Source organism: Perognathus longimembris, chromosome 12, assembly GCF_023159225.1.
Source record: "Perognathus longimembris pacificus isolate PPM17 chromosome 12, ASM2315922v1, whole genome shotgun sequence".
NCBI lineage: Eukaryota > Metazoa > Chordata > Mammalia > Rodentia > Heteromyidae > Perognathus > Perognathus longimembris.
Window position 1 is genome coordinate 35599169 of NC_063172.1, and position 25341 is coordinate 35624509.

General features: G+C 37.0%; 1 protein-coding gene across 1 annotated transcript in view; it reads right to left on the reverse strand.

Moving 5' to 3' along the window:
- The window catches only part of Slc26a7 (solute carrier family 26 member 7), a 122881-nt gene that overhangs the window by 77399 nt on the left and 20141 nt on the right, over positions 1-25341 (reverse strand). The window contains exons 3-4 of the mRNA XM_048358871.1: positions 20915-21025; positions 14416-14588 (exon numbers count right to left, since the gene is read on the reverse strand). Of these exons, the coding sequence (XP_048214828.1) occupies positions 14416-14588; positions 20915-21025 (284 nt within the window). The remainder of the gene's footprint in view (positions 1-14415; positions 14589-20914; positions 21026-25341) is intronic.

Consider the following 25341-nt stretch of genomic DNA (forward strand, 5'->3'; position numbering starts at 1 on the left):
ACTAAAATCAAGAATCACATTGTTATCTCAGTGATGCCCAAAAGGCCTTTGACAAAATACAACATCCATACTTATTTAAAGCTCTGGAGAAAACAGGAATAGATGGAACATTCCTCAAAACAATAAGAGCCATATACAACAGACCAACTGCTAACATCATATTAAATGGAGAGAAACTGAAAGCATTCCCCCTAAACTCAGGAACAAGACAAGGATGCCCACTCTCCCCACTTCTTTTCAACATAGTGCTGGAATCCCTAGCCAGAGCAATAAGGCAAGAGGAAGGCATCAAAGGGATCCACATCAGTAAGGAAGAAATCAAGTTATCCCTATTCGCAGACGACATGATCTTATATCTGAAGGACCCAAAAAACTCAGTCCCCAAACTCCTACACCTAATAAACCATTTTGGCAAAGTAGCAGGATACAAAATCAATCAATCCACAAAAGTCAGCAGCTTTCTGTACATCAGCAATGTACAAGCAGAAAAAGAAATTATGGAAACAATTCCATTTACAGTAGCCAAAAATTAAAAAAGTACCAAGGGATCAACCTAACTAAGGACGTGATGGACCTATTTAATGAGAACTATAAAAATCTAATAAGGGAAATCAAAGAAGACACAAGGAGATGGAAAGACCTCCCATGCTCATGGGTAGGCAGAATCAATATAGTGAAAATGGCCATATTGCCCAAATTGTTATACAAATTCAATGCAATCCCTATCAAAATCCCAGTTACATTCTTCACTGAAATAGAGAAAGCAATCCATAAATTCATATGGAACAGCAAAAGACCTAGAATAGCCAAAGCAACTCTAGGCAAAAAAAAAGCAGTGCAGGAGGTATCACAATACCAGAATTCAAGCTCTACTATAGAGCCATCATAACAAAAACAGCCTGGTATTGGTATAAAAACAGACCGGGAGACCAATGGATTAGAATTGAGGATCCAGAAATAAAACCGCACTCTTACAGTCAGCTGATATTCGACAAAGGAGCTAAAGATATACAATGGAATAAACATAGCCTCTTCAACTACTGGTGCTGGGATCACTGGGCAGCCATATGCAGAAAACTCAAAGTAGACCCAAGCCTATCACCATGCACCAAGATCAACTCAAAATGGATCAAGGACTTCAATATCAGACCTGAATCCTTGAGACAACTGAAGGACAGAGTAGGAAAGATGCTAGAACTTATAGGCACAGGAAGGAACTTCCTGAATATAGTCCCAGGGGCACAACAAATAGGGGAGAGACTCGACAAATGGGGCTACTACAAAATAAAAAGTTTCTGCACAGCTAAGGACATAGCCACCAAAATAGAATGACAGCCAACCATATGGGAAAGGATTTTCACCAGCACAGCAACAGACAAAGGCCTAATATCTGTCATCTACAGAGAACTCAAAAAACTAAGCCCCTCCAAGCCCAGTAAACCAATTAGGAAATGGGCAAAGGAGCTAAAGAGAGACTTCACAAGAGAAGAGATAAAAATGGCAAAGAAACATATGAGGAAATGTTCAACATCCCTGGTAGTAAAGGAAATGCAAATAAAAACAACTCTGAGATACCACCTCACTCCAGTTAGAATGGCCTATACTCTGAACTCAGGCAACAACAAATGCTGGAGGGGGTGCGGGGAAAGAGGAACCCTTCTCCATTGTTGGAAAATTAGTACAACCACTTTGGATAACAGTATGGAGGTTTCTCAAAAAGCTCAATATAGACCTACCCGATGACCCAGCCATACCACTTCTAGGCATCTATCCTGAACAACAGGTCCCAAGATATCAAAAAGATATTTGCACTTCCATGTTTATCGCTGCACAATTCACAATAACCAAAATATGGAAACAACCCAGATGCCCCTCCACAGATGAATGGATCCAAAAAATATGGTACCTATACACAATGGAATACTACATAGCGATTAGGAATGGTGAAATATTGTTATTCGCAGGGAAATGGTCAGAACTTGAACAAAGGTTGAGTGAGACAAGCCTAGAACACAGAAAACAAAGGGGCATGATCTCCCTGATATATGACTGTTAAGATTGGGTGATGAGGAGACAGTAGAGACCAGGTCTGTGAAACCAAAAACTTCTTGTCAAATGGTATTTCCCACAGGATTGGGTCAGTGACCCAACATTATGAAACTAAAACCAAACAACTACTCAACATATAAAGGTCAAAAATTGACCTCTCAGTGGAATACAATAGCTCAAAAGCTATGTATGTATGTTCATATAAGACTATTGTCGACATATTGTCTTATGTCGACATTACATTTAAAGCCCTAGGCAATTTTTCTTTGGCGTAGGCCACATGGCTACTGTATATGTTCTTGGTACATTGTGTATTGTATATGTCTACCTGACCTAGGGAAGGGAAAGAAAAACAGGGTGTAAGATATCACAAGAAATGTACACACTGCCCTACTATGTAACTGTACCATTTTTGCACAACACCTTGTCAAAAAATTTTGTTTAATTAATAAATAAATTACAAAAAAAGAAAGAAAGAAAATTATGGAAGCCAGGCAACCAGTGGCTCACACTTTTAATCCTAGCTACTCAGGAGGCTGAGATCTGAAGAGAGCAGTTCAAAACCAGCCTAGGCAGGAAAGTCTATGAAACTCTTATCTCCAATTAACCACCAGAAAACTGGAAGTGGCTCTGAGGCTCAAAGTGGTAGAGCACTATCCTTGAGCTGAAGAGCTCAAGGACAGTACACAGACCCAGAATTCAGCCCCACAACTGACCAACAAACAATATAATAAGGAAAGATCAATTCAGTCTATGGACTTTCATCATGAATCAACTGGTTCACTAATTATGACATGAATCTCATACTAACATAAGATGCATATGGTTAATAGGTAATTGAGTGGGTGGCATAGTAAAACTATTTACTATCTTGGCAACTTTACTACCAATTTAAATATATCCCATTCCTAGAAAGAAGAACCTTTCATTTCTCCCACAGAGACATCAGGTGAATCTACATGACATGTAAATATGTGTGTAAAGCATGAGACATACACTACAGGCAAAAATTGCCCACCAGATGAATTTCATGGGTTTGACATATACACAAACACCACCACAACAGACATTATCTATACATTTGCAAGAGAACAACATAATATGCCTCTGAATGTCAGGAAGAGAGCAATGTTTCAGGATAGGGTTTCCCTGGACAATTAAAAAAGAACTCAAGGCATATAAATTATTACAAAGCATTCAAGAAAGATGGAAGAGGATAAATCTAAACCAATTCAGCATGGGTTACATTCAGATGACAAGGAGTTACTAGTTTAAAAAGCAAAACTAGCCAAAAGGGAGTCATAGTGCAACAGAAGTTAGTGACATCATTCCCATACATTTATTAAACACCTAATTTTGCCAAGAATTATATGCACACTGGCTCACACATCAGAGCAGTGCTTTGTAGAACTGATCTGATGGTAGAATGTGGAAATGCTGGCCATTTAAGAAGTTAATGTAAAATGAATCCCTAGAAAAGAACCAAAATACCTGAACTGGACAGGGTTGGAAAGAAGAGATGAGTTGTGGTTACCCAACTTGATCATGTTCAAGAAATAAACATATGATTTTTATTAGAGTATGTATCAGAAATTTGCTGGCCCTGCTCTAAGAATTGATTCTATTTGCCATGATTTATGAGGTTGAATGAACAAGGTTTCAGTTCTCAGACTTTTCAGGACAAAACTATTGTCTGATGAACAAGGGAATGAGGCTCAGAATCACCAAAACATTAGGTTGAGAACCACCAAGAAGGCATGATTTAACTTCTCGGGCTTCCTCCCAGCTCCTGCTAGAGAGAACAACAGCTAGAGTGAACTCCATGGACATATTGAGTCATCTTACTTTTAAAAGACAGGAGAGTTGGTGGGCTGGGGATATAGCCTAGTGGCAAGAGTGCCTGCCTCGGATACACGAGGCCCTAGGTTCAATTCCCCAGCACCACATATACAGAAAACGGCCAGAAGCGGCACTGTGGCTCAAGTGGCAGAGTGCTAGCCTTGAGCGGGAAGAAGCCAGGGACAGTGCTCAGGCCCTGAGTCCAAGGCCCAGGACTGGCCAAAAAAAAAAAAGACAGGAGAGTTGGGAGTTGAAGAAATACTTTCGTTGTAATTTTATCTTTCAGCATGTGTGGAGGAATTGTGGGACAAGGTGGAAACCTTTGTTGGCTAGAGCTCCATATTTAGCACATGGAACTTACAGGGTACAGAAGCAAATAAAATGATGTTATTGATCCATTTTCAGAAATTAGAAACTGTGTTATAATTTGAGAAGTTACATACAGAGCGTCTTCTGATGATGAAAAATAGAGAAAGAGCGAGGTCTAAAAAGACAAATAAATAAGCTTCATTTAATATTGGTTTCTTAACCTTGTTGCCACTAATATTTCACTGAACTTGTTTCCTTTTCATTTCTTTACCTCACATGTGTTAAATTCCAGCTACTAGAATTATAGAGATACTGCTCTGTTCTACACAGACTCAGAGTGTAGGACAAAATCAAATACACAGAAAACGTATGTCCTGGTAGACGGATAAACCCTAGATGGTTGGCCATGTACAATGTCTTACAGAAGTAAATAGAAAGAGTCACTTATAACTATGCTAGAGATAATGGGGAAGAGTTCTCAGATGTGATTGCATCTCAGGTAAATGTTGATGGAGGACAGGGAGGAGCCATATAAGTAGCCTGCGAAAGAGTCTGCAAGGCCCAGGGGATGTCAGAGACATGATCCTAAACCCAACACCATCGACTCCATGTACAGAGACATCATGCCTGGCACAGTGTCTTCTGATACTGCTCTGGAGGTGTGCTATAGAAGGAAATGAGCATCATACTTGGCCCTAGAACATGCTGGGTTCCAGTTCCTTGCCTCTTTCTCAGTATTAGCTTGTAGAAGTGGACATGGTAGCACACATCTGTAATCCTAGCACCAAGTATGCTGAGGCAAGAGGATAGTGTGTTCATGGCTTCAGCTTGGACTATAGAGCAAGACATCACATAAATAAATAAATAAATGCATTGAGATATGCAGCACAGCAGTTATCAGAGTGTATATAGAACTCCATCTTCTACTCAGCCTATGCCTAGTTATAAAATTCAAATAACCCACTTTATCTTTCAGCATCTTCGCCCCTTGTAATAGGGAATAACATCACAAATTATATATACACATAATATTGTATATAATTTACTACATACTTGTACAGTATAATATATAGTATATGCAAAATATATTGTATAGTTCAACATAATATCTTATACTATAAAATAATATATAGCATATATATTGATTTTTTTCAGGAAAGAATAAACATGATACAATGAATAGACAGGTAAAATTAGCTTATATCTTATGTCCTTCATATACTCCCAATCTTACTTCATACACTTAAGAAATTGGGTCTGAAATCAAAAGTAACTGCAGAATCTCCCATTTGGGTCCGTAGTTTGTTTATCATCTTTAAAGACATGAGCGCACACATTTCCAGAATGCACTAGTTCAATAATACACTCCACCTTGTGTCACCCAATGCTTATGCAACTGTCAAACAAAAGAGCTATGTATCCCTTATCCTTCAGGGCAGAAATCTTGTCCTGTAGTTATTGTAGAAAAGTAGACCTTGGGAAATTTTCCAGAAGAAAATGGGCCAGGGACAATTCCAGACCTCTCTCAGTTCCTGGAAAAAGGAATAGGCAATGTGCCAACCATGCAGAATAAAAAAAACTCTGCAGGGAGAAGAGAGGAGAGTTTTAAAAGTATATTGACTTTGGGAGGTAGAGTATTTGTTTCCTAGCAGAAAGGTTCATTGATGCTGGCATTTTAAAAGGTTTCACCTTGACTTCAGGTTCATGTCTCATCACTGTGACCATGCAAGGAAGCAATTTCTTCCTGGCTGCTACTAGTGATTGGCCAGAAAATTTGTCTTTTTTCTTTTGTGTTCTTCTCTAATGAAATACTAACAACACAAATTGCATCAGTTACTTGGAAGGACTTTTTTTCAGCTTTTATTTTTTATTTATTTGTTTTTCTTATTTATTGTCAAAGTCATGTACACAGGGTTACAGTTTCATATGTTAGGCCTTGGGTACATTTCTTCTACTGTTTGTTACTTCCTCCCTCATTCCCCCCTACTCCCTTCCCCTCTCCCGCTCCCCCCATGAGTTGTTCAGTTGGTTTACACCAAATGGTTTTGTTTTGCAAGTATTGCTTTTGGAGTCATTTGTCTTTTTATCCTTTGTCTATCGATTTTGATATTCCCTTTCACTTTCTTAGTTCTAATACCAGTATATACAGTATCCAGGCTACTCAGTTAAGATACAGTGAGGGAACAACCACAGGACGGGGATACAAGAGAAGCTACAACAATAGAAGCTACGGTTTCACATTGCATGTTGAAAGTAATTACAACAGTGATATAACAGTAGTTCCCATAACATGGAGTTCATTTCACTTAGTATCATCTTATGCGTTCATAAGGGCATAGCTATTAGGCTCTTGTGATCCTCTGCTGTAGCTAGCCTAAGCCTGTGCTAATTATTCCCTATGAGGGAGACTATAGAGTCCATGTTTCTTTGAGTCTGGCTCACTTCACTTAGTATAATTTTTTCAAGTCCTGGAAGTACTTTTTTTATTTTTCACTAATGAGATGTTTAGATGGCAAGAGAGAACTGTTTGGGAAGAACAGAACTGGGAGTGGGTAAAAGAGAATAATGGGATGAGTATGATAGAAATATCTTATATATGTGTAAAAACAGAATAATGAAATGCATCAAGTTTGTGAAAATAAAAAGTAGAAGAGGATAGTAAGGAAGTAAGAGTAATGGAGGGGGTGAAATTGATCAAAGCAATTATATGCATATATAGACCCATCACAACGAAGCTCTTTATAATTAATTTATTTATTGTCAAAGTGATATATAGAGAGGTTACAGTTTCATATGTAAGGCAGTGAGTACATTTCTTACCAAACTTGTTATCTCCTTCCTCATTTTTCTCCCCCCTCCCCGATTCCCTTTCTCCCTAGAGTTGTACAGACGGTTTACAGCATATTGCCTTGTAATTATTGCTGTTCCACTGGTTTGCCTTTTACACTTTGTCTCTCCATTTTAATCTTCCCCTTCACTTCCCTTGTTCCAATAAACATATATACAATGCCCAGGGTAACAAAATTAGTTACATTGACATCAGGAGTAAAATCATAGGGAAAAAAAGACAAAAGAAAAAGGCATAATTTCACATGGTATGTTGAAAATAACAACAATGATAAACTAACTTAGTTCTAAACTTGGAGTTCATTTTGCTTAGCATCATCTTATGTGTTTATACGTACATAGCTATTTAGCTGTTGTGATCTGCTAGGACTATACTAGACAGGAACTAATTATTAACAATGAGGGAAACCATAGAGCCTATGTTTCTTTGGGTCTGGCTCACTTCACTTACTATAATTTTTTTCAAGTCTTTCATTTCCTTATGAATAGGGCAATGCCATTTGTTCTGATAGGAGCATAGAATTCCATTCATCTACTGAGGGGCATCTGGGTTCCATATTATAGCAACAATAAATTGTACTGCAATGAACATAGTTGTGCTGGTAGCTTTTGTGGGATCTTACTTGCAATCCTTTGGGTAAATGCCCAAAAGCAGGGTTGCTGAGTCATAGGGGAGCTCTAAGTTTAGCCTTTTGAGTATCCTCCATGCTACTTTTGAGAGTGGTTGAACAAGCATACTGAGGACCAATGGAATAGAACTGAAGACCCAGAAATAAGCCCACACACTTATGGCCACTTAATCTTTGATAAAGGAGCTAAAAAATAGGATAGAAGACAGACATTCTATTCAACGAATGATGCTGCTGCTGATTGGATAAACACCTGTAACAAACTAAAGCTGGATCCTTATATATCATCCTGCACCAGAATCAATTCCATGGATCAAAGGTAAAAGCAGATGCCCTGAAAACATTGTGGGAAGGAATAGGAGAAACACTTGGACTCCTTGACACAGGTGGAAACTTTCTTTATAAAGCCCAGAAACACAATTTATTAAAGAAAGGTTGGACAAATGGGATTGCATCAAACTGCAGAGCTTCTGCACAGCAAAGGACATGGCTTGCAAGAAAAATAGAAAGCCCACAGACTGGGCGAAGATCTTCACAAGTCACACAACAAACAAGAGCCTTATCTAAAAAACAAGGGCCTATATCTAAAATATACTTCAAACTCAAAAAATTAAGTTCCGCCAAAACAAATCCTCAAAGAAACAGCTTCCCCCTTAATAAACAAGCTAAAGACTTAAAAAGAGACTTTGCTGAAGTGGAAACAAGAATGGCCAAGAAGCACGTAAACAAGTGTTCAATATCACTGGCCATAAAAATTGCAAATCAAAACAACATTGAGATTCTACCTCACCCCAGTAAGAATGTCCATTATCAAGAAAACTAATAACAACAGATGCTGGCGGGGATGTGGCCAAAAAGGAACCCTCCTACACTGTTCGTGGGCATGAAACTTTTTTGTGTAAGTAGTATATGCCCATTGTTTTGGTTTCTTATCTGGTTTCTTATTGTTTTTACTGTCTTTAAATAGTTGTACAGGGGTTTCAATTCAATATTAGTACAATTTCAAATGAATGAACTAAAAAATGTGTGAGTGTAATACAACTAAGTCAATGTTGTCCATATTTGCTAATTTCTTTAAATATGATAAAGTCACTGTATTATCCACAATCAGAAATATTATAAATTCTTATCACAGAAACTTCTACTATGATCTCTAATCATTGCAATAAACCCAACCAACAATAATAATGTTACATTAAATGAAAAAGATAAAACAAAACAGAATAGTATATGGACTTTCATGAAACCCCAGAAGAAAGTGAGCAGATCTACAGTAACAGGAAGTGGTTGAAATGGAGAGGAGAGAAGGAAAGGATCTAAATGAGAGGGAGGAAATAAGTGACAGTCAAGAAAAATGACATGGGAAGTGACAGACAGCATCAATATCTTGATTATGGTTTCATGGGTAGCTACACATGTCAAAATGCATCAGACTGTATATTCTACAAGTATGGAACTTTTATGGGAATTATATTGCAATAAAATTGCTTTCACGGGCCCATAATTTAATATAAAACAGAGGACATATCACATTACATGATTGTGACTGTGTAAGTGCACTAGCACTATAAACAAATGGTAAGTGTACTAGCACTATAAACAAAATGGTAAGAAAAAGAGGGACGGGGATACATTATTTTGCTTGAATGACAATGAGTGAAAGGTTGGGATGCATTCATGTTTGTGAATATACACACATACAACTTATCTAAATGATGATCAAACAACTAGGAGTCATTGTGAGGATAGTCCAGAGTAATGAGCGTACCATTTTCAGAGCAAGAAAGATCAAACAGACAAAATAGTACACAATAAGGCAGAACTTACAGCTATGCACTACAGATGCTTGCTTCACTTCTACAGCTTCTTTTTTTTTTTTTTTTTTTTGGCCAGTCCTGGGCCTTGGACTCAGGGCCTGAGCACTGTCCCTGACTTCTTCCTGCTCAAGGCTAGCACTCTGCCACTTGAGCCACAGCGCCGCTTCTGGCCATTTTCTGCATATGTGGTGCTGGGGAATCGAACCTAGGGCCTCGTGTATCCGAGGCAGGCACTCTTGCCACTAGGCTATATCCCCAGCCCTCTACAGCTTCTTATGCATGCTTTCCTCATGTGCTGAACAATCATCCACAAAAAGCTGATCACAGAAAACCATCAGTAAATTAAGTAACATTGAATTATTACAACCAATAATTCCTGGCCATGCTACAATTACACTACAAAGTATGCACAATACCAAAAAGCAAAAAGACTCATCTACCCCAAAAATTTACAACTTCTCTCTTAAATAATTATTAGGAGGAATACAAACTAAAATAATGGAATTTTTAGTTCTTATAAAATACTGAAAGCTAAACACTACCTATTAGAATCCATAGAATATGTTTGAAAAACTGAGTATAAAAATGGCTAGCACTATATGTTTTCAATCAATAAAAAAGAAAAAAATGGGCCAGGAATATGGCCTAGTGGCAAGAGTGCTTGCCTCATACACATGAAGCCCTGGGTTCGATTCCTCAGCACCACATATATAGAAAATGGCCAGAAGTGGCACTGTGGCTCAAATGGCAGAGTACTAGCCTTGAGCAAAAAGAAGCCAGGGACATGCTCAGGCCCTGAGTTCAAGGCTCTGGACTGGCAAAAAAATATATATATATATATATATTTATGTGTATATATATAATTAAATACCCAGCTGAAAAAAGAATAGAAAATGATCAATAAATAGCCCCAACTATACTAAGAGGAAAGAAGTAATAAAAATTAAATTAAAGCAGAAATAGCAATAGGAAAAAGTTAATCTATTTCACAACCCTGCTTTTAAAAATGAAGGAACAAAATATACACATCACTACCATACATAAAATTGAAGTGTATAAAGGAATCATAATTGACTGTCAAGACCTACAAGCAAATAAATTTGAAAAATAAGATAAACAATCATTTCCTAGGAAAATATAGATTGCCAAATTTGCCTGTATTAGAGGCAGACTACTTAAAATTACCAACTTTTTATAGAAGAAATTGGAGAACACTGACAGGAAACGTTATAAGTACCATAAAGTATGCTAGTTAACTGATGATTTCAAAGAAGTATTCTACAAAGCCTTCTTCAGACACTAGATGCTCCAGAAAAAGTGCTCTTTATGCTTAAGACTGAAAGGAATGCTAAGAAGAAAAACATTGTCATTCCTGCTAAAGAAAGCTACAGTCCAATACAATTAAGAAAAAGTGTTTAATAAATAAATTTATTATTTACTAGATTAGCCATATTAAAATAATAAGAATGTCCAACAACATACTGAGATAAAAAAGAAATCGTGGTCATTAAAATGTATTTGAACCACTTTAATGTTGATTCACTATTAGAAAACCAATAATATAATAGACAATATGATAGTTTCAAGAAAAAAACATGATTATCCCTACATACACTGAAAATCCCTCAAAAAGCATTCAATATTTTTATAATTTACATTTAAGAATAAAAGCATGAAACAATCAATAACTGTAAACTATAAAGTTTCCTATAAAGGAAATACACTGAGAAGTCACAGAGCCTTTATCTAATCAGAGAAAGATCAGCTCATGAGTAGAATGTGTTGACAGACATCAAATTCCCTATCAATTTCTTGCTTCTATGACTCTCAGCAATTATGGACTACATTCCTAGCAGACGGGTGCTCTGTCACTTGCAGCTCAGAACATTTCTAACTAAGGAAATCACATCCAATTATCTCTTTCTTTATCGGCTTATATCAGGTATATGGGGGGGTGGGGATTTCATTTTATTGTTACATCTCCACACATGTTAAAGCTCTATACCAATTAATTTCACCCCTCTATCACATTTCCTAAGCCCTGCTCTCTATGAAATAGCACCCCCAACAGGTTTCCTTGTTCTAATTTCACAGTGGCAAACACTCTATTTTAACAGTTTTCCATTTTCTCTTATCATCCTCCTCTTTAACCTAAATAATTTTTATCTCTTAGTTTTCAGAGGTAAACATGTCAATCTGGAAACAAACAATCCATAAACCGAGCAACACACAAATAAAACAAGGCAATCAAATACTTCCTCTGTTTGTAGAAACTGGATTCCTAGTCATTTTCCTTATATTCAGTGCATTTCAATTCTGAAGAAGAAAGGCAAAGGGGAAAAAAATTGACTGAAAAGCTAAAGCCAAAAAAATCCAAATGAACTGCGCCTTGTGTCATCTGGAGATTTTCCCAGCAAAGTTAGCTCCAAATCAGATCTTTGAAAAAGACAGCAAAAAACTGAAAGCAAAAGGACTAAGTGTGTGGTTCAAGAGGTAGAGTGCTTGCCTGGCAAACATGAGGTCCTATGATCAGTCCTCAGTACCATGTAAAAAAAAATACTTTAAGGTTCTTGTTGGTGATGCACAGATGAGTTTGCAGGTCAAATAAAGTCCATCCATCTGTTCAAAAACTGGCTAAAACATAGGTCTCATATCTAGGACCAAAGCTAAAGAGAAAAGAAAGCAGATGTCTGATGAAGTTATAAGAGAAAACATGCAACTATCTGGATCAGATTTACATGTAATAAAAGGCCATGAAAATGAAATTACTTTTATTATCTATAACAATATCCTGTTTCATCCTTAGCAACATTTTACTCCTATAATTCTAGGGAGTTTCAGTCTGGGCAATTTTTTTGTCTTTTGTTGTTTATGGTGTTAGAATCCAGGCTTTTCAATTTATATTTATCATAAGAATTCTTAGCTAAATTAAAATTTTAGTCCAATTATGTTAGCTAATAATAAAATGCCTGATGACTGTTTAAAATTCATAGCAATTAGTTAAAATGAGAACTCTGCTCAAAGTTGCTAGTTGTGCTGTGAATTACCTATTCTCTTAGATTTAAAAACTAATGCTGGGGCTGGGGATATAGCCTAGTGGCAAGAGTGCCTGCCTCGGATACACGAGGCCCTAGGTTCGATTCCCCAGCACCACATATACAGAAAACGGCCAGAAGCGGCACTGTGGCTCAAGTGGCAGAGTGCTAGCCTTGAGCGGGAAGAAGCCAGGGACAGTGCTCAGGCCCTGAGTCCAAGGCCCAGGACTGGCCAAAAAAAAAAGAATTCATTAACATCATTCATGTATGAAAAATTATAGTAAAGGTCACAGACTGCCCAGGTGACGAGTTTTCATTTAATTGTTATTTCTAGTTTTAATGTTGCTATAAAAGCCATAGAAAATATGATTGTCCCTCTAGTTTCAGTTTTTTCTTCCTTCTACTCAATTCTAGGCAGTCCTTAACTATTCTCTGCCTCTCAGTTTATACCTAATCTTGGACCTTATAAATTAATGTGACAGATTTATAGAGACACTTCTAACCCCAAACACAAGCCACCCACCCAGGGTTTGTTTATACACAATTTGGTTTATAAGAAGGGAGTGAGTAGAAATGATCTCTGGACAGGAAATTTCATGTATAAAATGAGCCCCGAAAGCTCAGGTGGCAAAAGTTTGGCCTCCAAAGCAATGATTAGAGATGTTATCTGAGGAAAACTAACGGATATTGAGGGTCCTGACCTAATCCACAGGTTAAGCTATTGAAAAATATACAAGATAATGGCATGATTGAGAAATCATTGGAAAACAACCTTGTTGGAAGATGTACATCACAGGAGCTCTGCTCTTAAAGGGTTTAGCTTGCCCCTCAGTTTCCCACCTCACACCTCTCTACTTCCTGGTTGCAATGATTTAAGCAGCTCTTCCTTTCCCACCACCATGTTCTGCTTCATCCCAGGGCTAGAAGACCATAGACTTGCCTTCTTTGTTTTGTTTTGTTTTGCCAGTCTTGGGGCTTGAACTCAGGGCCCTGGCTCAGCACTGTCCCTGGCTTCTTTTTGCTCAAGGCTGGCACTCTACCACTTGAGCCACAGCACCACTTCTGGCTTTTTCTATATATGTGATGCTAAGGAATCGAACCCAGGGCTTCATCTATACAAGGCAAGCACTTTACCACTAGGCCATATTCCCAGCCCCCTGGCCTTTTTTAAGTTGTTCTTACCCATTATTTTCTCACAGTGCAAAAAGTGACTTTGTTCATTTTAAAGTTAGTTCTAAGGTTTCTACTTTTGACTACTTATTAGAAACAACAAAATATCAAACACTGACATTTTGGGTGAAAGGAAGTCAGCAAACCTGGCAGCAATATTTTTGTCAGGTTCTGAAAGTAGAAAAGACAGAAAATGGCACAGCACTAGGTATAAAGACCTGGGATCACAATGCTTTTGATGCAAGCAAAGTACTATTTTCTCACTGATGTCAGCAATAAAACCATACAATGTTAAAATTGGGAAAGACTCCAAAATCTTGTCATATCTCATTCTCACTGTACAAATTTCTCCCACAACACCCTTTTCTGTGAGTGACAATCTGGTGACTGGGTGAACACAAGGACAAGGATAGACTTTGCGCCTTATAGAGAATCTGTTCTATTTTCAAATTTTGTCTTTAGAAATCTATTGCTTACACAGTCAACTTGATTCTTCACTGTATTAACTGTAATTCGTTAATTTGACCAACATTTATACAGTAACTACTGCACACAGTAAATAGTCACTCCATGAAGATAAAACACTTGAAGATAAAACTTGCCCTTTAAATTATCTGGAGACATAAGCCCATGAGCAAGTGTACAAATATAACCAGCACCAATCACCTTTCTGTCACCACTGTTTTCCTTGCTATATTTATAAATCTCAAAATGACTTACCTGTATCACACCAGCCAAGAAGGAAACTGCTGCGGCAACTCCAATCCTCTGCATCTCAAAGTCAGACAAGCCCAGCACACTGGAGTGATTGTATGTGGTAAGGTTCTGGCTGCTTGGAGGGACCAGTCTCTCCACAGCATTGGCTGAGATTAAGGATGTCAGGGCAAAAGTGCCTAAAAGAGAGGAGGCACAAAATCTTATTATTTTCAGACACATTATTGAATTCTACTAGAATTTCTCTTCTACTTTTCACCCCATTCCATGAAAGAAACAGATACCTCCATGTGCCTATAGCTATACACATATACTTACTTACTGTGTTCTAGCTATACAGTTTTGTATCTCTCATAGATGACTATAGAGAAAGACCTTGGAGCTAGGATCAAAATGATGGCCCAAATCAGGTGCCAGTGACTCACATCTGTAATCCTACCTACTCAGAAGGCTGAGATCTCAGGATGGCAGTTCAAAGTCAGCCCTAGCTGACAAATTGAGAGAGGCTTATCACGATTTAACCAGCAGAAACCCTAGAGCTTTGGATCAAGTGAGTCCCAACCCTGAAAGAAAAAAGTTAAAGGATACTGCCAGCCTCTTAGTTAAATCCCCAGTACCAGCACAGATGCACACACACACACACACAAACACACACACACACACACACACACACACACACACATACACACAATAAATTCTTGCCTGGATTTAATTGCAAATCACTTACCTTACTATGTCAGATGTCTTTTACCTCTTAAATGGAGGTAGTATTTGCATTTTAGGCTTTAGGGTGAATACAAAGGAGAAAATTGAAAACCTCAGTAAATTTGGCGGATCAATATAATCTTTTTGCCTGAAACATTTTCTCTTCACATGCACCTGCCTAAGTCAGATTTTCTTTAAGTATCTGTCTTGAATTTCAAATATACTGAGATGCATCCCAATTAACTATTCCTGACCAGGATTAAAACTTTGCACCTGCTATGACTCATTGCTGAGTATACCTTTCTAACAACATGGAATAGCCTGTAAAATAATTAAATATATCATTTCTTTCTACTGCTTCTAGAGAAGGTTCAGTGGTATTTCCCAGACATTGTCATGGCCTCCTGCATTTGTGGGAGCATGGTTATTGTGGTCCTCTATTTTTTCTAAGAGTTCCTATGCCTCACTTTTGACAAAGCTTGTCTAACAATGCAGCCACTCAGAGAAATGCTAATTTCCTCAGACAGGCTTAAGTTAAAGACACATACAAATCATGCAGACGCCCCCTGCTTGACTCAGAAGCTAAAAATTGCTTGTCTTCAAGTTGTGAGGCTTTGTGAAAACAGTGCATGGACAGCAGCACCAGGAAATAGGGATGTGAGTCCAACAGGAACAGATCTCAATGGAGACCTACAGCACATTACTGTTGATTGATAAGGGCATTGGATAAAATAAGCAATCTATATTGTGAATTCAGAACGATGTGACAATATAGGAACCTAGCCTTAAATACCAGAACTGCTACCCCAGTCTATTTCATAAAAGATCATATTCCTTATCCACTAGGGTTAAGAAGGATTGCATAAGATAATATATCATACGTCACATAGCTAACACTTAATTGCACGTAGTTAGCACTTAATAAACACTGTTACTCAGGTGATTCCTACAACAGTTAAAGTCAGAATGTACTGTTATGATCTGACATTCTTTGATTTTCTCTGAGAGATTGATGACACGTAAACTCAGAGAAAGCTGAATGGAATTTTCTGTGCAAACTCGATCATTCTCTGAATCAATTCATGAACACAAACCATCATGATCACTGTCATCACCAAGATCTAAATAAATAACACTGCAAAGAACCAGGATAGGCAACATTGCATAAGATACATTCACCATGGAACCTACTTTTGAGAAAAGATATTTTTCATGGTATTTTACAGCAGGATGGTCTGTAAATCTAGTAAGCCTATACAGTAAACTATTTTACACAGAAGTGAGTGAACAAATGCCTACAGAATTTTTTTTTTTGCCAGTCCTGGAGCTTGAACTCAGGGTCTGAGCACTGTCCCTGACTTCTTTGTTGCTCAAGGCTAGCACCCTGCCAACCTGAGCTACAGCGTCGCATCTGGTCTTTTCTATACATGTGGTGCTGAGGAATCGAACCTATGGCTTCATGTATATGAGGCAAGCACTCTTGCCATTAGGCCAGATTCCCAGCCCCCTACAGAATTGTTTTAAGAAAGAAATGAGTTCATCCTTGCATTCAGTCTAACTTTCTTGAGATTTTTAAGAAAGGTAAGAGAGAGTTGAATGGTAGGCGAGTAAGAGCCTTGTAGGCTTTGGTGGAGAGAAAAACAGAAGCCATCTCTGGATTTGAAAGCAATACCTCTTTGGCAGGGCTGCTCCCTCATTATAAACTCTCAGTAAATATTTATTTCACTCTCTGTAAAGGTTATCCTTTACAAACCTCCGGCATTGCCGAACACACTTTGTCCTCTCAAAACATTTTCATATTTAGATGTGGAGTAGGTACTGAAAATTATCACATTTGGGTGATCTTCCACAATTTTGTTTCCATTGGATACATACCCAGATTCTTTTTTTCCTTTTCTATATACCAAGGAATAAATTGGTTGGTTATTTCTTAAGATTATGTTTTATACATGTTTGTTTAAAAAATTGTATTTTAAGTTTAAAGAAGAAAATTCACATTGTTGAATAGGACATTCAATATCTTTATGGCCTGAATCATTTACTTTTTTTCATTTTATCATTTATTCTTTTTTTTTTTTTTTTTTTTTTTTTTTTTTGGCCAGTCCTGGGCCTTGGACTCAGGGCCTGAGAACTGTCCCTGGCTTCTTCCCGCTCAAGGCTAGCACTCTGCCACTTGAGCCACAGCGCCGCTTCTGGCCGTTTTCTGTATATGTGGTGCTGGGGAATCGAACCTAGGGCCTCGTGTATATGAGGCAGGCACTCTTGCCACTAGGCTATATCCCCAGCCCTCATTTATTTCTTTATTATCAAAGTGATGTACAGAGGGATTACAGTTTCACACGTAAGGCAGTGAGTACATTTCTGAATCATTTACTTTTAAAAGATGCATCTAACATAATTTGTTACAGCATTTAGTATTCCATTTTGAACACCTAAGTAGGAGTTAAAACCCAAGGTACAGTATTTTTCTTCATGAAAGTACCACTAATACCTTAATAAAGTATAGTGGGCAGGTCTTTCTATAGCATAAATAAAGTAAAATTAAATAAAAGAGAAATCTGTTCTGTGTATCGAATATTTGTAGAGACTTTTGATAAGATTCATTTCTTCCATGTATAAGAGCATAGAAAGTTCAAAAAATGATTCATTTCTGTAATTCCTCTGAAGTCTGCCATGAAGTCTAAGGATCCACACTTTCTTATTGATTCTTTAAAAATCTAAGTACTAGGTTATAAAATAAAATAAGAAGGTCCAGGTTACTCTGCAAAGGATCTAAATTCAGAAATAAAATAGCATTAGCATTTATTTTTCAGAGAGGAATGTCTATAAATTACATGTTCTTTGAAATGCCTGTTATTTACCTTAATAGACCACAAGTTTTTTTATAGCTGATAATAATTTGTTAAATAATCTGCTAGTTACAGAATATTATGTAACCAGTCATTTCAAAACTATGTAAGCAGCAAAATGTTTGTAGTTCTTATCCAACAAATAAATTGGCTGTATAGGTGCATATTTAAGCATTATCAAATTGAGTATTTTTTGCTTCTCAGTGTAATTATGGTCTCTTGAGCAAATTTGCTTTACTTTCCTCTTTTATCTAGTATTAAACAGAGGAAATGTTTGTGGGGTCAGCTTTAATACCATTTGCTTCTTTATAAAAACATATGTAAATGTTCTAAGAAATAAAAATAAACGGTTAGGAAATAAGGAGGCAGGATAATTAAAATGTAGTAGACATGAAGAATTTGTAACCCACTCTCATGTTATTTCCTTTTGCATCAGTACAACAGGAACGTTCCTTATACATCACTAAGATAAAAAATGCTTAGTCTTCATACACGGCCACATTGACCCTATAAATGGTGCAGTGCACCTAAGACTTTAATCAAAGTTCTCACAAGAAACTAAATTTTAGGGCTTGTACTATTTTTTCCTTTCTTTTCTTTTTGCCTGAAACATACAGATGGCACAGTCTATTTAAGAGGATATGGTAAAATAAAGCTTTATTTGTATGGTGCTGGTGATCGTACCTAGGTACTTGTGCAAACTGTACAAATTCTCTTCCTTGGGGGTAGAACAAGTAGGTAGAGTTCCCTTTCATGGTATTTCATGTTGCCTTTTCATTTTGTTTTATTTGAGACAAGATCTCATTATATATTCCAATCTAGACTGAAACTTAACTATGTGGCCCAGACCAACCTCAAACTTATTATCCTCAGCCTTCTGAGTGCTGGGATTACAGGCATGCCCCATTATGCCTGCATAAACCTCTTCCAAAAGTTCATAATGAATTGCATATATGTTGTATCTATGTTCTCTGAAACATATATACACACATGTACACACATGTATATGTGTATATACATATGCATTTACACATTTAAGTGTATATACATGCACATGTGCACATGCATATGTACACACATACCTATACAAGCTTATGTATACATGCACATTATAATATAGCCTGAAGATAGATAAGATAATATATACTTATGACAGGATGTATTGTGAGAAATTTATTAGACACTCTCATTGTGTGCTAAATATCACAGTGCATTTACTCAAACCAAGACCCCTGGGACATCACTAAGTGATCTAATCTTATGGGACTATGCTTTTATATACTTTTACTGTTGATTGTAGCTTGTGACTTCTGTGTGTGTGTGTGTGTGTGTGTGTGTGTCCATAAAACCTGGAGATCTTCTGAAAATGCTGATTATAATTCAGTAAGTCTGAAGTAGAAGCCAAGGTTGTTTTCATTTCTCTAAGTTCTCAGACAATGCAGCATTGTGGTTGACTACAACCTTTGGATATTTCCCCCATCACAATGTTATTTGATATAAAAATCCAAATTTAGATAGACTTCCTGGAAAAACTTAACAATCCAATGTGGTGGACAAGATTGTGATCTTTGAAGTATGTGTAGGTCCTAAACGCCAGAAGCTGTGAATGTTATGCTCTATAGCAAAATGTAATGTGTGCCCAAGACGAAATCACACTTGCTAATCAGCTGACCTTAAAATAAGGAGATTATCCAGGATTACTCAATAATTATAATCACAAAAATTCTTCCAAGATAGAGTCAGAAGGAGATTTGAAGATGTTGCACTACTGACCTTGAAGATATTTGATAACTCCCTGAGCCAAGGAAAGCAAGAGGATTCTAGGAGACAGAAAAGTCCAGAAAAAACAAACACAACCTTATAGACATCTCAGTTTTACCTGTGTTAGACTCATCTCAAACTATGGACCTGCAGAACTACAGAAAACTTTTTCTTGTTTAGAGCCTCTAAACTCATGACAATTTGTTATAGCCACAACCAAAAATGCCTCTGTAGTTATTTCCATTTTAAAAATAATTGTATTGCCTGAATATGTAAGATAGCAGTTATCATATTATAATAGTAATAACCAAATAATATTATTAAATCATATTAGGAAGCAAGTACTAAATATTATACATTAATTATCTAGCTCTCACTATATTTACATGAACATAAGTGACAGTCACACAGGTAACACATAAATTAGACATGAACTAGGACCAACTAGAACCAAAATTTAACCTATTCTATTACCAGAAAAATGATGATGGTTCATAAATTCTTGAGTAATGCACAAATAGGCAATGTAGGACAGACTTACTAAAGGGTACTATAGAGGAAACTTAAAAGATCATTTGACCTAAGTGTTAAATACATGTAAAATATTCTTCAATATTAATATATACATATATATAAACTTTATAGGTTTTGTTTTCTTCCAATTGTGTACTTTCTCTTTTTTTTTCTCAAATTTTTATTATCAAACTGACGTACAGAGAGGTTACAGTATCATACGTTGGCATTGGATACATTTCTTGTACTGTTTGTTGCCTCCCCCCCCTCCCTCTCCCTCCCTCCCTTTCCCTCCCCCCCCGCCAGGTGTTCAGTTCACTTACACCAAACAGTTTTGCAAGTATTGCTTTTGTAGTTATTTCTCTTTTTTTACCCTGTGTCTCTCGAATTTGGTATTCCCTTTGAATTGTAAACTCAGAACATTCTCCATTCTTTCATGGTGTTTTTGTTACTTGAAATGCCACAGATTTCTTGGTAATAACCTTGTGTTCACCGTAATATACTAGTAAATCACAGTGTATATTGATTATCTGAAACATAGATATGCCTGGCTCTAATATTTGCTGAGGTTTTCAGCAGTGAAGTTGGAACTGCTTTGGAAATGCAAGCGGTAACTAAGGATTACTCTGAGCCTCTTTGATTAGTAGCAGGAGAAACATAAACATAGAAATGATTACCTGTGGCCACATGACGTCCCATTCCAAATATGGCATAAATGATGGCAGGAAACATAGACCCATATAAGCCAAACACTGGATGCACAGAGGAGAGAATAGCAAAGGCCAATCCTGTGAAGAAGACCAGGGCAATTAGGACCGTTTTGTACCTCAGAGGTACTCTATTGTGCAACACAATGGCTATTGGCTCATAATTTAATTTTCCTTCTTTTTCATCAACCATAAAAGCTAGCAATATTACCCTAAACAAAAGAAAAATCACTCATTTGTTCATAGGCACATTTCAATCCCAAACACTAGTCTTTATTTAGAATTCTACTATTTCTCCTACTTGTACAGATGTTTACAAGCAAACAGTGGTTTCTCTTTTCCATTTTTTAAAATTTATTGTTATTGTAGAGTTGATATACAGTGGGATCACAGTTACAGGAATCAGGTAATGAGTACAATTCTTTTTGAACCATATCTCTCCTTCCCTCTCTCTTTTTCTCCCCCAGTTTTTCCCACCTGTACCCACCCACAAGTTGTACATTTCATTTTCCACACAGTGTCTAATGAGAATGAACAGTAGTTTCTTTTGTCTTCCCAGGGACAGGCAGAAGGGATAGGTAGCATCATGGCAAGACCTCTCTAGGTGTGCTTATATTTTAGAATCATTTTCATATGCACTATTTTATTTGCGTAATAAGTTAGGCAGGACCAATAGTTTTACCACTGAAGGATGAAAATCCTGACAGGGAATATAGTCTTGGGCTGGGATCAAAAGGAAGCACACTCAAAGTTGGCTGGTTGGCTGCCAGCTTGACCAACTAAGATTTCAGTGACAAAAGTCAACCTTCCCTACTAATTTGACCTGTCTAAACACACGGGTTTTAAGTGGGACCCAAAACAATGAATTAGCATAGGTTCATTGGAGCAGTTAGATCATGTCTAAGCCAGAGGTGGTGATATATTCCTGTAATTCCAGCACATAGGGATGCTAAGGCAGTGAGAGCATGGGTTTGAGGATAGTCTGGATTACACTGTGAGGCCCTGGTGCTCCCCCCCACTGCAAATTTGTTGTCTGAGGCAGGTCACTAGCATTAAACAACAACTACTATGGCAGGTTCTGACAAGTTCATTTATGACTATCAACTTAATACTGGAGATTTGATTGGACATAAATAGCTTTACAAGTTGCAGTGTGGCTTGATGGAGGTGGCGTTAGAATCTGGAATGTTTGCATATGAGACCTGGTAATTATTCGCACTCTGGAGCCTAGGAGTCTGGGTCCAAGTTTTACTGCTGAAATTTTGCTGCTTTAAATTAATGATAATTGTACTTTTTAAATACCTTCCTGGTTATATGTTGAATATTTTCCAAGTAGTATGAGAAATTGTTATGAGAATAAGTGAAAAATCTACTAATAACTATTCCCTCTTTTAAAAATCCTCCACTTTGTTATTAATTGGTAATGCATTCCTAGTTGGAGGAAAGGGCTGTTCAGAGAGTAGTTTTACAATTGGAAAGCTAATTTTCCCCCACCCCTAACAAAGTATCTATTGGAATTTTTAATAAAAATAGCTTTGTCAAAAGTGTTGTAGTTGCTTCAATTATTTGGAAAGCTTTAAAAAAATCACTTTAACCATCCATTTTTAGAATAATTTCCAGGCATCTGCTTTTTTTTAACCTGTGACAAGTTATCTATCAAGAAAGATAGAAATGCAGCATCATAATAGAGGGCTTGCCTAGCATGTTCAAGGCCATGGCTTCAGTCCACTGTTACACACAAACACACAACCATTCAAAGAGACAGAGTGTATGGACAGAGATGTGTAGTATTCCACATAAGAAAGATAAATGTGCCCCGTATTTCTAACCATGTAAAACTAATGGTAGGAGGAAGAGAATGTGTCATATCTAACAGAAGCACCTTGAATACAATCATACAGATGATAATTTTGTTGACTGTGATCAATATGGACAGGATCTGAATTAGTCCAAAGGAAGCCTGACTGGCTGCATTTTTATGCTAACTATAGTATGCAATGTTACTACAGACCTGGAAGCCATCAGATCCTTTCCTCTTGTCCATGAACACAGAGCTCCTGTTTAACCCTCTGCCTAGTTACAGTAACACTCATCTTTCTCTTTTAATTTAGCCTAAATAAAATTCATAATAAATAGTCTAATCACTAATCTAACCTCTGGATCTTATATTCATATAAATTCAAAATGGGAATAATCATGTAAAGAGTATTTAGCACCACGTTTTTAATATAATCTTTTTGTTGATATAGCAAATGTAAAAATATAACTTTGTGGTTTTCTAACCTCAAAACTAAAAGTGATGAATGCATTTCCTTTATTCTATATTACACTGATACTGAGCTTTCATTTTAAGTAATAAGTTCATTTATCCCTGATTTGAACATAGGTCTCTGTTAGTATGACAATGAACAATGACCAAAATAAAGAAAGATAGATTTAGGTATGTAGAATTTTAACATATGAGCTATATAAATGATAAGATCCAAGACCATCCTACTGACATGCAAACCGCAAAAGAAGGCTAGACAAAAAGGAACCCTACTTCATTGTTGGTGGGAATGTAAACTGGTTCAGCCACTCTGGAAAACAGTATGGAGATTCCTCAGAAGGCTAAACATAGAGCTACCCTATGACCCAGAAGCCCCACTTTTAGGCATCTACCCAAAAGACCACAAACAAGAACACACTAAAGCCACCAGCACAACAATGTTCATCGCAGCACAATTTGTCATAGCTAGAACATGGAACCAACCCAGATGCCGCTCAGTAGATGAATGGATCAGGAAAATGTAGTACATACACACAATGGAATTTTATGCCTCTATCAGAAAGAATGCCATTGCCCCATTCGTAAGGAAATGGAAGGACTTGGAAAAAATTATACTAAGTGAAGTGAGCCAGACACAAAGAAACATGGACTCTATGGTCTCCCTCATAGGGAATAATTAGCACAGGTTTATGCTACTCAAAGCAGAGGATCACAAGAGTCCAATAGCTATACCCTTATGAACACATAAGATGATGCTAATTGAAATGAACTCCATGTTATGGAAACGATTGTTATATCACAGTTGTAACTACTTTCAACATGCCATGTGTAACTGTAGCTTCTATTATTGATGATCTTCTTGTATCACCTTCTTGTGGTTGTACCTGCACTATCTCTGTATCTTATCTGAGTACATTGGAAACAGTGTATACTGGTAGTAGATCTAGGAAACTGAAAGGGAATACCAAAATCAAGAGACACAGGGTAAAAAGACAAAAGACTACAAAAGCAATACTTGCAAAACCATTTGGTGTAAATCAACTGAACAACTCATGGAGAGAAAGGGAAAGGGGGAAGGGGAAGGAGGGAATGAGGGAGGCGGTAACAAACAGTACAAGAAATGTATCCAATGCCTAAAGTATGAAAATGTATCCCCTCTGTACATCAGTTTGACAATAAAAAAATTTTAAATAAGAAGTAAAAAAGGCTAGATAAATTTTTTTCTTTTTTAATTCATTTATTATTATGCTTCATATATAAAGAATAGATGTCTTTTCACACAGGTACACAAGAAGCTTGTCTACTCATTCCTTGCCTCTCCTCCCACTTGCAGTCTTTTTTCTAGACTAAATGTATGAAAGATGAATCCATTATCACAAAGGTATAAATTTTTCCCTGTCATTTAGATTCTTTCTTCTAGATTTCTGTAATAGTAATTTTTTAAGGAAAGATGGGTCATGTCTAGAAATCGAGTGACAATAGTAAAGGAGAATTGGTACTGGAATAACTGTTGGAGATATTGTGTGTTGAGATCTTTAAGTGTGGCCTTAGGAACTTCACCCTTTCATTGTCACATCAAACAAATAGAACCCAGAAGCACTCATTTTTCTTCTATGGAAATAATACTTTATAGTTTTTAACCTCTGATCATGAAGCTTATATGACCCCCAAAACTGCAGCTACCACAACTCAATTCCAGCAGAATACATTGTTCCCAGAATGTTAATCATCATGAAATACCTTTAAATATTATTATTTAAATTGTATCCCTCAAATTGCATTTGTTGAAGTCATAACCCCTAGAACCTCAGAATGTAAAGTACTTATTTGGAAAACGATTGTTATGGAGATAATTAATTAAAAGGAGGTCAAGAGACTTAGGGTGGGATCTAAGCTAATAGAATTAAAAGAAATATCATGAAAATAGGAAGATGTGCACACAGGGAAAGCCCCAAGAAAAGAAAGTAGAGATTGGGGTAGTCATTCTACAAGCCAGACAACACTGGAAATGGCCATCAAGCCACCAGAAGCTAGAGGAGATATCTGGAATTCTTTCTCACAGCCCTCAGGAGAAAGCAACCCAATGACAATTTGATTAAGGACTCCTGGCCTTTGGAACTGTGCTGCT